This window comes from Episyrphus balteatus, chromosome 2 (genome assembly GCF_945859705.1).
Source record: "Episyrphus balteatus chromosome 2, idEpiBalt1.1, whole genome shotgun sequence".
Lineage (NCBI taxonomy): Eukaryota > Metazoa > Arthropoda > Insecta > Diptera > Syrphidae > Episyrphus > Episyrphus balteatus.
In genome coordinates, this window is record NC_079135.1 from 80,961,830 (window position 1) to 80,977,687 (window position 15,858).

The window sequence follows — 15,858 nt, forward strand, 5'->3', positions numbered from 1 at the left end:
TAAAGAGTTGTTGTATTTATGAAAAGGAAGATAGAAACAAAACAAAATAAATAAACAAAAGAACTTATGTATACATTAACTACTATTTACCTTAATGCCTCGAACTAAGTTAAATTGCAAAAGAAAGAGAGATAATTAAAAAAACAAAATAGATAAATACTGTGTAAAAGCAGAAATATTTAGAATAATTATTTAAAAAATATGAAAAGGAAACTAGAGAATCGTATAGAGTGTCTTGACTGTATTTTTGATAAATTGAACAAAATTTGATGTATTTGAAGTTTTTTGTAAGTCTATCTTTGAAAGGCTAAAAAATTATGTTAGTTTACTCAGGCGACTTAACAAAAAGCAGCTCTTTAGTGTAAATTTCAACTTTACAGTAAAAGCCCAGAAAACAGTTTTCAAACTAAATACGGACTTGAACTTGACCTTAAAATCGAATAAAAAGTCTGCTCTTTTAAAACCTCTTTTAAGAGTTCTTTTAAATTACACTCCTGACTCTTTTTTTTCATAAGGTGCGTTTTACCTAACTTTATGGTGCACTTTTGTGTGCACACAGACGGCAACCGGGTAAATGGAACCGACTCCCTGACTGCTGGGGACACATCTTAGGGCGCTTTCACATGTACAAATAGAAAACGAATGTAAAAAACTGATTAACTGGTCTCGGCTCTGTGTGAAATGGGCCGAACACCATGGTTTCAGTCAAACAAATCAAGTGACTTACGAAAATTAGCCAAGGTTTCAGTGAAATCGAATTTGATTCCATTAACTAAATTATTCAAAACATTCGGTAATCTTTACTTCTGAAACCGTAAACATGTGACCAACCAAATTCAATTTAAATCTTTTTGGTTCATGAATCTTTATGAACTAGTCTATTTTTAGCCGAATCGAGTCTGAATTCAATTCTTATTCGTATTTACGGACTGACTTGAATTCAAGATACGCATGAAGAATCTAGAGTGTAGTAAAACAATCGGAAAACTCCGGTTACATTCGAAAAAAAAACTGTCAACAGTTCTCTTATTTTAAAAATGGACGGGTTGAACTCAGACCACCGGAAGTTATAAATTTTTAGAGGATCTAACCAATCAGAGCCTCTTAAAGAACTTAAGTTGAAGTGGTCTGCTTTGAACTTGGCCAATAAAGTGGAGAGTGAATAAATTGAACTTTAAAGTCTTCTAAACTGACCCATAGTTAACGATGGCTTACTGAAAAAGATTCTTATATGGACCAAGAACAAAAAGAAAATTTAAAAGTTTCATAATACAGTCAAGGCACACTATAAAAATACATATATACATTAATATATATAAACAACTATATATAACCAGTAAAGTCAAATGATAAAGTATTATATAATATATATATATAAATATATATATATTTTTATGGATTTGTATTATATAACAATTATTTTGTGTTTATTTTATTTTATCTTATTTTTTTTTTAAACCATAATTTTGATTTTTAAATTTATGTTTGTTGACGTAATTTAAAAGTAAAAAATTAAAAATATTTTGGTGTTTATTTTTTGTTTTGTTATAAATGTTTCAGTACCTATATTATAACTATACTACATAGAATATTTTATTTTGTTTGTATTATTATTATTATAATGTATTGTATTTTGATTATTATGAATAATGTATAACAGCAATTCAAAAGTCGAATACACTTAAGTGATGTTGCTAAATGACAACTATTGGGTGGTCAGAAATATAAAAGCACAGTCAGCGCGCGCGGCGGCATGCCTTCTATTTATGAAAATTATAAAACAAAACAAATAAACTACAACAAACAAAAAATGTGGTGAATTTAATCTCCCCGTAAAAGCAATAATTTTAAAAATTGACTTAGTTTGAATACAAGATGTAAAACACAATAACGTATTATTTTGCGTGTATATGAAAAAAAATTATACATGAAAATAATTTTTTTTAAAATAATATGTATTTTTTTCGCAATAATACTTTGTTAGTTTTAAAATAAAAAAATAAAATTATTTTATGTTTTTTTTTGTCAATAATTTGTTTGTAATGTTTGAAGGAAAGAGCATATTTCATTAATTACATTAAGCTGTTATTATGATTGTTAATAAAAATTTATTTAAACTCAAAACAAAAATTGTTTATTTTAAAAGAAGGATGAAAGTGTAAAAGTCCACTCATAAACTTGTCGATTTTGTGTAGAGGAAGACCGTGCGTTTTTTTATTTTCACTTATTAGGAGAGCTTAAAAGGGCCTCCCTTCTGATGTATCACTCGGTGGATTTTGAGAACTTTTTTGAAAATGCATTATTTTTTGGCAAGGGTTTAACCTTGATTTTTTCTCGAAAATCTTAAAAAAATAGATTTGTATATTTTTTACATAAATGGATAGGCCTATTCATTGTGAACTCATAACTGTAAACCAAAACTTGTTTCGACACCTTGATCCGAAAATAACTGCTTCCGAATGTAAGAAAAAATATTTCGATTGCAAATAAATAATTCAGCAACTAGACCTTCAAAAAGCTTTTGGTTTTCAGTCCTGAATAGAGCTTAAGGAGGCCTCCATTTGATGTGTCACTCGATGGATTTTGAGGACTTTTTTGAAAATGCATTATTTTTTGGCAAGGGGTTAACCTTGATTTTGTCTCGAAAATCTAAAAAAAATTTATTTGTAATTTTTTTACATAAATGGATAGACCTATTCATTGTGAACTCCTAGCTGTAAACCAAAACTTGTTTCGACACCTTGATCCGAAAATAACTGCTTCCGAATGTAAGAAAAAAATATTTCGATTGCAAATAATTCAGCAACCAGATCTGCAAGAAACTTTTGGTTTTCAGTCCTGAATAGAGCTTAAGCAGGTCTCCATTTGATGTGTCACTCGATGGATTTTGAGGACTTTTTTGAAAATGCATTATTTTTTGGCAAGTGGTTAACAACCTTGATTTTTTCTCGAAAATCTAAATAAATAGATTTGTAATTTTTTAACATAAATGGATAGGCCTATTCATTGTGAACTCATAACTGTAAACCAAAACTTGTTTCGACACCTTGATCCGAAAATAACTGCTTCCGAATGTAAAAAAAAAATATTTCGATTGCAAATAATTCAGCAAGTAGACCTTCAAAAAGCTTTTGGTTTTCAGTCCTGAATAGAGCTTAAGGAGGCCTCCATTTGATGTGTCACTCGATGGATTTTGAGGACTTTTTTGAAAATGCATTATTTTTTGGCAAGGGGTTAACCTTGATTTTGTCTCGAAAATCTAAAAAAAAATAGATTTGTAATTTTTTTACATAAATGGATAGACCTATTCATTGTGAACTCATAACTGTAAACCAAAACTTGTTTCGACACCTTGATCCGAAAATAACTGCTTCCGAATGTAAGAAAAAAATATTTCGATTGCAAATAAATAATTCAGCAACTAGACCTTCAAAAAGCTTTTCGTTTTCAGTCCTGAATAGAGCTTAAGCAGGTCTCCATTTGATGTGTCACTCGATTGATTTTGAGGACTTTTTTGAAAATGCATTATTTTTTGGCAAGGGGTTAACCTTGATTTTTTCTCGAAAATCTTAAAAAAATAGATTTGTATATTTTTTACATAAATGGATAGGCCTATTCATTGTGAACTCATAACTGTAAACCAAAACTTGTTTCGACACCTTGATCCGGAAATAACTGCTTCCGAATGTAAGAAAAAATATTTCGATTGCAAATAAATAACTTGAGCAACTAGACCTTCAAAAAGCTTTTGGTTTTCAGTCCTGAATAGATCTTAAGGAGGCCTGCATTTGATGTGTCACTCGATGGATTCTGAGGACTTTTTTGAAAATGCATTATTTGGCAAGGGGTTAACCTTGATTTTTTCTCGAAAATCTTAAAAAAATAGATTTGTAATTTTTTACATAAATGGATAGGCCTATTCATTGTGAACTCATAACTGTAAACCAAAACTTGTTTCGACACCTTGATCCGAAAATAACTGCTTCCGAATGTAAGAAAAAAATATTTCGATTGCAAATAATTCAGCAAGTAGACCTTCAAAATGCTTTTGGTTTTCAGTCCTGAATAGATCTTAAAGAGGCCTCTATTTGATGTGTCACTCGATGGATTTTGAGAACTTTTTTGAAAATGCATTACTTTTTGGCAAGGGGTTAACCTTGATTTTTTCTCGAAAATCTTAAAAAAATTGATTTGTAATTTTTTTACATAAATGGATAGGCCTATTCATTGTGAACTCCTAACTGTAAACCAAAACTTGTTTCGACAAGTTTGATCCGAAAATAACTGCTTCCGAATGTAAGAAAAAAATATTTCGATCAGTCCTGAATAGAGCTTAAAGAGGTCTCCATTTGATGCGTCACTCGATGGATTTTGAGGACTTTTTTGAAAATGCATTATTTTTTGCCAAGTTGATTTTTTCTCGAAAATCTTAAAAAATAGATTTGTAATTTTTTTTACATGAATGGATAGGCCTATTCATTGTGAACTCATATCTTGAAACCTAAACTTGTTTCGAGACCTTGATCCGAAAATATCTGTTCCTAATGTAAGAAAAAATATATTTCGATTGCAAACGATTCAGCAACCAGATCTGCAATGAACTTTTTGTTTTCACTAATTAATAGATCTTATTGAGGTCTTTCATTTAAGTGTCATTCGATTCATTTTGTTGACTTTTTTGAAAATGCATTATTTTTGGGCAAGGGTTTATTCATTGTGAACTCATATATGTTATTCTTAGTGATTTTTTTTCGCCATTTTTCCACCCAAAGAGCTTTTGGAACTTTATTGAGGGCACGAAGTCGAGGCTGACAAGTCACAACCCTGATCTTCTTCTAGGTATACATGTATGTATTATGTAATGTTATCGATATTAAAGATATACAAATAATTTAGTGCAAGTTTTGTTTATTTGCATTATTTCAACTTCTGGCTAAATTACATCAAAGTTAAGTTTACAAATTAAATTATATTTAAATAACTATTCCGAGTTTTTTTTTCGAAAAATAATACATGTTCGGAAACATTTGATCAACTTTTGTTATGTAGTTTTGAGGCATGTAAATTCAAATGATATTTTGTAAAGAACCTCTTGCCACATACTTCGCATTTAAGCCTCTTTTCTTCAGTGTGTCTGCGAATATGAGTAACAAGGTTTCGCCGAGAGTTCATTTGCTTTCCACATATGTCACACTAAAAAAAAATGAGAAACCAGATTTTATTTGATGCCAATAAAAATATATAAAAAAAAAATGCTTACCGGAAATACATTATTCGAATGCGAATCCATATGAGCAGCACGTCCACTGGCCGTTTTGTATGCTTTCTTGCAGATTGTACATTCAAATGGTCGCTCACCAGTATGCATTCTCGTGTGAATTTTCAATTCTGTTATTTGTGCAAATGATTTGCCACATAATTCACAAACAAATTTTTTCTCAATATGCCGAATTTCAACGTGGGTTTTCCATGATTTGTCAGTGAAAAATGTGCGACCTAAAATTTAAAATAAAAAAAAAAAATTATATAGTATTGGAAAACAAAATTTATGTAAAAAGAAAACTATTTTCAGAGGGGAAGAAATACAATAAAAATCAGGTAAATAAAGAAAAGTAAAATTTCCGTGGTATGAAAATCTAGGACAGGCAACGTCTATAGCCCCGTTGCATTGGAGGTGGTAGTTTACTCATAAGAAGATCTAGTACTACAATTAACACATGATCTTCTACTCGAGGAGATATAAATGTGTAGTTGTTGTATTAGATTTACTGACTAGTAAACTACCCCTTCCAATGGAACGGGGCTTATAGTGAACGGGATCACAAACAGCAACTTTTTCACACTCTGCGTGGGATTTGAGTTCCGGTCCGAGGAAAGTGATCATAAAAAAGAGATGCGCATGCTTCGAATCAAGATAAGATCATCGAGTTCAAAGCTATAATACCGTCGAAAAATAAATAAAACGTGCTAAAGTTGGCGCCTCAGCCCCGCAGAAGACAGGGTTGTTTCAATGTGTTAAGAAGTAATTTTTAATTTGTATATTGGAAAGTTTTTTATGCAGCAAAATAAGACGGTTTTTTATGCAGCAAAATAAGACGGTTTTCATCGACTTATTGGGAGTAGGCGTATTGAATGTTTCGCGCTGCGCTTCTGTGACAAATTAATAAAAGTTACTATTTTTTCTGTTGGAAAATATTGTTCAAGAGATAAGCAATTTAATGAAGAACAATGTTAACCGAGTTTTGAAACTCAGCATTTAGCTGAGTTAACCAGAGGCGTACGTTGAGTTGCTGGGGCCCCGGGGCAAGACTGAACCTGCGGGCTCATATAAAAAAAAAAAACCATACGTCATACTCCTTTCTTTTTTAGGGGCTCTTGATGTAGGAACTATTTCAAGTCCATTTGAAATTTGTGCATTATACAGAACTTTGAAAAGGTATTTTCCAACAACCTTTTGAATCAGATCAATAGCTCTATATCTCCAAAACTTCTTTCTAACATAAAACAAGACGCTTAATTTTTTTAAGACTAAAAAACAACCAACTTGAAGAGAAGTGGACTTGACACATTATTATTCTGAACGCCTCATTTGATGGTCGCTAAGATTATGCAAGTACCTAATATTTTTTGGGGCCCTAAAATAATATTTAATTTTTCTTTCAAAAATGTAATTTATTTTTTTGGGGCTCTTGATTATTTATATTATGTTGCTGGCTACCAATGCATTATGCATTACACTGAAGAATATAATTTCTCTCTTCTTCGGACACAACGAAGTGATTCATATCAAATATCTTATCTTTTTGCTTCGTTACTTTTTTATTATAAGTTTCCTTCTCTGTATTGTCTTCAGTTGAGGCCCTTGCATCGGTCGGGGGCCCCGGAGCACCGCACCGTTTGTCCCAATGGTGTGTACACCCCTGGAGTTAACTGTAAACAAAAATAAATGATTGCTATTATTTAATACTTTTTTGTTGTAGGGCCAAAAGGGTTTGAATTTCTCTATAAACCGTAACAAACGTATACTTTTGTTTATCCTTAGCAATCATTTGTTGTTCTTTGCGGTTTAAAATTTTACTAAGCTAAGTACTCAGTTAACGCAAAAACCCGGCATATATTATGTAGAAAATTTCCGATACGAATGAAATTCATGATAAGGTCGAATAGATTTTTTGCAGGAGAATAGTGCCACTCTGGATTTTCTTATTCTGTTTTGTATATTGGTTTTCCATTTCAAAGCACCCCATAGGTAAGAATCGGTCTAAATGTGTATATCCAGAAGTTGAATTCGAGGTTCAAAACCCCATCAGCTACCAATGCGTCTTTGCATGAGAAGAGGGCTACGGTATTATGTTTTACCATTTTCTGTTTATTGGGTCTCCAGTTTATTTTTTTTTTTTTTTTTGTTAAGAAATAAACTAAGGAATTTGGTTTCACTAACGAAAGCTAGAGGAACCTTTTTGATCTATGAAAGTTCAATATGTGGCAATTGATTGAGCCAGATTTAAATGAGCTATTATTATCAGCAAATTAATCAAACTTAAATTAACCTTTCATGACAAAAAATAAAAAATTTCTGCAAGAAAACTACCTACAAACAAAAAAAAAGTAATTAAACAATACTTACTACAAAATTCACATTTATACATCTTTGCTGAGCACTCTTGTCTATAATGATTTTGCAAACTCCTAAAATCTGGAACATCCTCTTTTCCACAATATTTACACGAAAGCAATTTCGTTGACAAGTGATTTCTCTTAATATGTTGATAAAAATAATGAAAATTTGAATACTCAAAACCACATTCATCAACTGGACAACCCAATTTTGTCATATGTGTAACCATGTGCATTTTGAGATCACTGATGCTAGCAAAATCCGCATTACAACTACCACATACCCAAAATGCTTGTTTTGTATCTTCATCCAATAGTTGCAAATCATTAAATACATCTTCATCCTCTTCATTATTTTCATAATGAAAATCAAGCAAATGTGATTTAAGTTCATCGGCACATATGAAAACATGTGAACATCGGAAACATTGTAAAACAGATTCGGCGGCAACAATCATTGCATAGTAATCATGCAATTGGTCATGATTTTCATCATCACTTTGTATACGTTTATTACAGATTTTGCACATCAAAGTGAGAGTCGATTTTTGTTCACCGTCTTTATTAGCTTTGCGATAACGTCGCTTCTTTGGAGCCGGTTCTTCTTCATAACTATTCTCATCGACTTCTTTCTGAATAATCACAGTTGTTTCATCGTTAGATTGCTCAGCTTCTTCCAAATAAGTTTCATCGTTAAATTCTCCAAAAGTTGTTGTTGCATCGTCAATAAACTCCATATTTGTGAGTTCATTTTCATTGTCATCTTCTTCTTCTTGTTTTCCTGGACTTGTGGCATTTTCCAATTCATAAACTTCTTCTTCTTCATCTTGTGTTTTAAACTGAGAATCTTCTCCGACATCTAGAATCTTAAATTCGGGTTCATTACTTACATTATCCAGTTGGATTTCTTCGACATATTGATCTTCATATTCGACAACAGTTTCAGGTTCAGCTTCGATGTCAACCGAAGTGTTGTCGGGCGCGGCATCGCTAAGATGTTCCTCAACATCAAAGTCTTCTTCCTTTAGAACAACTTCGTTGTCCGTTTTGAAAATATCAGTTAGTAGTTTTTCTGTTCGGACAACGTTCTCTTTGAACTTGAAGAATTGAATAATTGAAGATTTGCATGATTCGCAAATATGTTTTGGTAAATTTGGATTCGAAGTAACCTATTTGGTCAGAAAAGAACTAACTTAGTAAAACTAATGAAATACTTTTAAATAAACAAACACTCACATCAACTTGAAAACAAGATAAAATAATTTCGGGAAGCGTTCGGATGCTTCCTTCGATTATGTGCTTTGTAAAAATGGACAATGGATTCTCTTGTGGCTCTAGACATACACGACAAACGTTTGAAGGATCCAGTTCCAAACTGCAGTCCATTTTTTTTGTTTTGTTTACAAATTCAAATGGTGTGAAAAAAAAATTATATTCCAAGCTAGAAATATGTTCAACGCTCGAAAAGTAGAAAAAGCACGCGTCCAAAGTCTTTAAAAAATTTTAACCCAAATCACATAGGCCCTGAACGAAAGAAAAATGAAAAACGGCTTGTGTGAAAAATTGTGCTGAATGGATGAATTTCGATGGCGTTTCATGACGCCATTTTGACATTAGTTTTGGGGTTTGTTTGTTTACTTGTTCGTTTTTAAGTTTTTATAAAAATGATTTTAAATAAAATAAATACAAATAAAATATAATAAAATAAAATAAAATAAAATAAAATAAAATAAAATAAAATAAAATAAAATAAAATAAAATAAAATAAAATAAAATAAAATAAAATAAAATAAAATAAAATAAAATAAAATAAAATAAAATAAAATAAAATAAAATAAAATAAAATAAAATAAAATAAAATAAAACAAAACAAATATGAAATAAAATATAATAGGGGTATATATGAAACGGTGTTAACTCTTGGTAAACCCGGTAAAATGGTAAATGTGTCAAAATTTTGTATGAGTTTGACAGTTCGCTTACCACATTTACCATTTTACCAGTTTAAGGCTTGGCCACACCGAAGGGTACATGCGGTAGCGGTACGGGTACTTCTATGAAAAAAATTCCAAACTGACACATCAACGTTCAGATGTTTAATTTTTTTAATACAAACATCGATATTGCTACCCGTACCGCTACCGCATTCCCTCCGGTGTGGTCAAGCCTTTACCCAGAGTTTATACCGTTTCATGAATACTCCTTATATTTTTGTTCCCCGTTGCCCGTTTTTTTATTTATCACAATGAAGAGTACGGAAAAAAGTGAAGAAACACGGAGAAAAAAAATAGCTAAAATTAAGCGCAATCTAGCCTTAAGGTTTTATATTGGCTGTGTTCCTTTGGGCTCAGCAAAGTATTTTTTCTATAGAAGAAATGTAGTTGAACACAACCAGAAGTACTTAGCAGTAGATACTTAAGGCCAAAGGAACACAGCTATTTCCTTTTCAATAGGCACGTCCCACATAAAAAAAATGTTATTTTGAAATTTTGTGGGACAAGTTTCTCAATTGAATTCTATTTTTTTTTTTTTTCAAATTCAAAACTTCAATATGTCTATACGCACAACTGCAACTTTTTTTCAAATATTCATGAATGCGTGAAAATTAGTGCGCTCAGCTGAGATTTAATGCACAAAAAAAATATCTGAGGCCTATTTCATTTTTTGTCCTCACTATTTTGGAAAGGCGCATTATTTGCAAAATGAAGTCATTAAGTTTATGGCATTTGATTTGTCAAAGCCAAAGGCAACAACAATTTTCAAGACCAACAATTTCAGTAAGGCAGCTGTCAAAAACTTAAGAAGCCATCTTTTTTTTCTTCATCTGACAGTTCTCAATAGTTACTACCTGCCCATAATATTACATTTTCTCCTTATATCATGGTCTGAACTCACCCTTAGACTAATTACGCACCTTAAAATTTTTTCCAAGAACATAAACATGACTTTTTAATTACCTGTCAAAAATAAAATTTACCTGAACGCGAAAAACGTCAAACCGCCGACATTTGTGTTTGACATTTTGTACATTTTTCACTCCTCCAAATCAGTGTTGAGTTTAATTTTATTTGTAAAAATACTTTAAAATATATTTGTTTCATTAAAAATGGAATTATTATACAGTGTTAAGAAGAAAAAAGTAACTATAAGCAATTGGTCAGTTCCAAACATTCCCACTACATGTAAAGTATCGAGTAAAAATATTGTGGCATTCGCCACTGCCAACCAAATCACTGAAACTCTCACCGCCTCTGCCGAATCTTGGGGTTCTCATGTGTATGTCTGTGATATTATAGCCCCGTGGCATGTATTTAAAGTGTGTTCCAATAAATATCCAATCACTGTTCTAGAATGGAGCATCAGTGGTAACTATTTACTTACCGGCGATACTGGAGGCTATGTTAAATTGTGGCAACAAAAAGCACAACTCATCAACGATTGGATACCTGTTTATTCGGTACATTTTGAAGGTGAAGAAGTTATTAATTGCAAATTCTTTCACAATGGCAGGAAATTAGTGTTTCCTTCTGAAAAGAGAGATGTTGCCATGTATTTGGATAAATTTGTGCGAATTAAGTATCCTCCATCTGTTCGACAGTTTGGTGGTGTCGGAGCAGAAGGTTGTTTAGTTGTAACCTCCTCTGGGTTATTGGGAGCATTTCTAATACCTCAGTTGAAAAATACAAACTGCAATAGCAACGGAGAAGGCCCACCAGTTGTCCCGCCAACTGTCGAACTCAGCTCAGTGACTCATAGTCTCGGACTTACCCGAAACTTTATTACCACTGTCACAGTGGCTCATGGAAAAACAAGCAATCCCTCGAGTGGACACTTTAGAATCGCCATCGCCAGTGGCGAGCAAAATAGAATGATGATTCAATGTTTCCGCATAATGATTCAGTTAACCGATGGCAAACCAATCATAACAAGTCAATCTTTGCCAAGTTTTTTCCTCTACGAAGGCGCTGGTCGCGATATTGCTGATTTGAAGATATCTCAGCTGCGCTGGGAGACCGAAGACGAGGCCGAATCAGTTATTGTTGTAGCAAATAACTACGAGAGTAGTTTTGTAGAACAATGGACGTTGGTGCAGAAAATCACTCCAATACATAAATTTCTGCAAATAAACAAGACAGAAGTATTTCAGAATACTTCATGGAAGAATGTAGCTAGTATGCAGTATCCTAATCTTGTGGTAGATATATGCGTATCGAAGGTGGTCTTTGATAATCCATTTGTATTTCTGATGATGAGCGATAATTCAATTCAAGTTTTGGGTAGAGGTTTTAAGAAATTTACTTCATCATTGCCGGTGAATAAGTTAATCGAGACGGATATCTCGTGTAGACAGCCAAGGACTGAAATTAAATTGGCTGCATTGGATGTAACATTTATGGGACATTTGTTGGTATGCTTTGATAATTGCGGACAAATGTATGTGTTGAAAGTACCACAGGCATATCATGAACAGTGCACTAATCAAATGGCACTGGTGGCGCATAAGGTTTGTCTTCTGGAGTACAGCATAATGACAGGTAAGATAAGATGCATTTTTATTTGAAAGTATTTTTTTTTTTTTTTAGGACTCAAAAAGCCCCTACGATTATTTCAAGCAATGGATATTATTTTTAAATTATTTTCTTTACCAATTTTTAATAATTCAATAATTCTTTTTCTTATCTTACTTTGTATTGACTCGACCTTCTTTCTTGTTGTTCTTCTTCTCCTTTATCGACGACAGTCATGATCTTAGATGGGACTACAACTCTCCCACTTCACATTAGGGCTCCGCATGTGGGGTTCGCCGGGTTGACCCCAAGAAACGTCGGCAGGCCTTTGAATGCAGTTGTCGTTGCATTTGTTTTCTCCATGAGTTTTTGGTCTATCGTCTTTTGAACTGGGTTCTCGAAGTTTCTCTTTGTACATGACAGCACCAGGTTTTAATTCTATTAAGTTTTGTTTCTCCTGCTGTCATATCTCAACTGCCGTCAATTTACTCTCATATGCTTTGTAAAAAATACATTTTCGTTAATTCCAGTAAACGTTCAATGGGTATTTCGTATGTGCATGTCCAACTTCTTGTAAAGAATTGCCGGTTTTTTTGCGTCCGGTAAATTCGAATCCTAAGTCCATTGACTCCAGGTATTGATTGCAAAAAACACTAAGCAATTTGAATCTTAAACATTTTTGTTGGTATTTTGCATTTTACTAAAAGCCAATCAAAATACATAAACCTAGAGTCTAGTTTTGTTTTTTGTGTACTGGTGAAATTAATGAATTAAAAGTGGGGGACTGTACCGTTTCTGGTGATTCTCCGGGTTTAACTCTGGAAGCGATCGATACCGGTTTTGATTCTTTCATTTCCGAAGCCAACTAAAGCTGGTTTTCCATTTGCTTGTACCAAGAGTTTTAATGCTAACTCTTCTTTTACTTCGAGATCATATGAGGACGTTGTTTTCAATGCCTCTCTTTTGAGCGTAACAACACGCAATAAACTGCATACATTCAGGCCTTTTCAGATATTCTTACTTCTATATCAATATGAACTTTGGTGAATCGAAAGCGATTGTTGGACTCACAACCATTCTCCATTTCAGCTCCGAAAAAATGTTCTTTCGAATAAAGTCGAGTTTTCTTGTCGCTTCATCCACACTACGGTCGTCTGATCGTCTAATCATTGCTATCATCATCATAAGTAGCTTCAGTCAATTTACAACATAATTACTAATTTTTGTTCGTATTCGTTATCTACTTCCTTCCGATTCATCCACCCATATGTGAAGACCTTGTCACCAAGATGTAGAACTTTGGTAGGTATAAGATTGCTTCATTGCACTTTAACCCATATTCCTTACATAATTAAGGTCACCAGCGCCTAAGGAAAGTTTTTGACGACAGCATAATATACTTTTGTTTTGCCCTTATTGACCATAAGCCAACACAAAAAGTGCTGTGTTCTTCTGATTATGCCAATACCGTTGGCATATCGAAGCATCTAAACAGAATTTTTAAGATGGTATCTTCTTTAAATTTAAAATTGACTCTTCCCTGGTATACAGTGACTCCAGCTTCACATTTTACTTTCTTCAACGGTTCATCCTACATGTCTATAACTCTCTGCACATGTTTTCTGGAACAATTAACCATCTCGATATGCAAATCCTCTAAGGATTAGTATTCTGAAAGCTTTAACGAAACTTTTAAACATTTCTCGTTCTTTGATGGGCTGCTTGCTCTCTTATTTGTTTTTTATCGACTCTCTTCTGTAAACTTCTCCCTATTTTTTGTTTCAAAATCTGTGTTCAAAAATATAACAAAACCTTTTTTTTACGTTTAATACCTTAATGAGATTTGATTACTAAAATATTCACCTCTATTTTATTTTCAGGTTTCGATGCAACTGATATGTTTATGTTATTCCGTTCGAACATCCTTGATGCTGTGATTGAGAAACTTTCGGAGAATTTTACACGTCAACCTTCGTATGTTCAACAGTTCTACTATGTAAGCTTCCTTACGCTAAAAACGAACTTATGCCGCATGCAAGTATCCGGACAATCGCGAGCAAACGATCTAAATAGTCTACTTATGTTACATTCGGTTCTGATTGCATTTAAAAGTCTACTACGACCATCTGATCTAACCAGCCATGACAAAGGTCCAGCAGAAAATCTTGCAATGGTCCTGTCTGAATCTGTTCCCGACGTTGATAAGGTTTTATTGCATTTGGACCCAAAGGATTTCACAGTTGAACCACCAACATTGCAAAGTTTACAACAACTTATTCAATGGGTAGCTGACTTGGCTCTAAATATTTTGGCCAAACTTCCACAAAATATTGTCCAACATAATAAAAATAATGGCTATGACATCAGTAAAGATATTGTTGCACTAAATAGCATTCGTGAACTACTTGTAATGATTCGAATATGGGGTCTTTTAAATACACATTGCTTACCAATGTTTTTGAAATCAATTGAAAATCTTGACATACTCGCTACATTGTTTCGTTTACTCACACGACTGGCATTGAATCCATCGGAACCGGATGAAGTACTTCTGGACGAATGTTGTGTTTTACCTACACAAGTTTTGATACCCCAACTACAGACAACTACCTCAAATGTATCTCTGAATTCACCGTTGATATTTTACAAGCCACCACCGCTGTTTTTCCAGTACAATGTTGAATTGGATTATATAAAAATTTTCAATGAACAACCACAAATTGAAGGTTTTCTATGCAATGATGGAGTATTAGATAGTGTAAGAAATATACAGCTGGGCAAGAAGCCGGTAGCAGTACGTCAATGTCTTCGATGTGGAGCTTATAATAGTTATAATAGTGTTGCCAAAACTGCAGCAATGAAGGCATGGGAACAACGATGGAATCGATGTCGATGTGGAGGCTATTGGAAGCTTACGATGCCTTATGCTTGTAAACAGCGGACTGAAACGCCAAGATTTTAAATAAAATATGTATGTAGATTGTAAGAATATTACATTTTCATGTAAACTATTAATTTGACAAGAAGTAAATATAGATGGTATTTATAAAACAGTAATATAAAATGTGTTCATAATTTGTTTTATTAATCTGACGCTGAGCTTAAAAAAACTCATAAGTTATTATGATTATGACAGTGCATTTGTTTTGAATGTAAGCTAAATTTTCGAATACGGTCGATTATTAAAGTGAAGAAGAATAACCAAACCTTAAGTTTGTTTATAAATTCCTAGTAATTTGACAAATGCACAATGAAAAAAAAATTAATGAAATTGTTGTAAATATGAACTGGGCTGCAAAAAACATATTGATGATTGGTTAGGTATCCGCTGTGATTTTTGAACAAGATTTTCTATGAAGAACGGACGATTGAATCAAATTAAGTACTATCATTGCTCGATTTTATCGGGTCAAGTTAGGTGCTAGGGTTTACCTAGCAATCTATACTGGAATTTAAAAATATGTGCCGAAAAAATAGGATCAGAAGTGAAACACAACAACTTCAACCTCAGAACAATAAATACTATATGCTAAATGCAAAAAAATTAACAAACTTACCATTAAAATGTAATCTTCAGCCGCATATTTACTCATTTTAAAGAAATTAAAATTAGTGTTGTTATACAAAGATTACTTGAAATTGTTCATACCAAGTTGTTTTTATTATAAAACTAATCCCACTTTAAAATTTTAATCGAAAGAACCAATTTTTATGTTTAAATAATTCACTTGCT

The 15,858-nt window shown here is 32.7% G+C and overlaps 2 protein-coding genes across 2 annotated transcripts; one reads left to right on the top strand and one right to left on the bottom strand.

The window, feature by feature from the left end:
* Positions 1-5,004: 5,004 nt before the first annotated feature.
* Positions 5,005-9,189, bottom strand: LOC129909091 (zinc finger protein 3 homolog). Its single transcript, XM_055986045.1, has 4 exons — positions 8,854-9,189; positions 7,628-8,786; positions 5,261-5,496; positions 5,005-5,193 (listed from the first exon to the last, which is right to left on the bottom strand). The coding sequence occupies exons 1-4, from the start codon at positions 9,001-9,003 to the stop codon at positions 5,032-5,034; spliced, it is 1,707 nt and encodes a 568-aa protein (XP_055842020.1). The 5' UTR covers positions 9,004-9,189; the 3' UTR covers positions 5,005-5,031.
* Positions 9,190-10,616: 1,427 nt separating this feature from the next.
* Positions 10,617-15,163, top strand: LOC129909092 (mediator of RNA polymerase II transcription subunit 16). Its single transcript, XM_055986046.1, has 2 exons — positions 10,617-12,152; positions 14,006-15,163. Exons 1-2 carry the CDS (start codon positions 10,724-10,726, stop codon positions 15,085-15,087), a joined length of 2,511 nt encoding a protein of 836 aa, XP_055842021.1. The 5' UTR covers positions 10,617-10,723; the 3' UTR covers positions 15,088-15,163.
* The last annotated feature ends 695 nt before the right edge of the window (positions 15,164-15,858 follow it).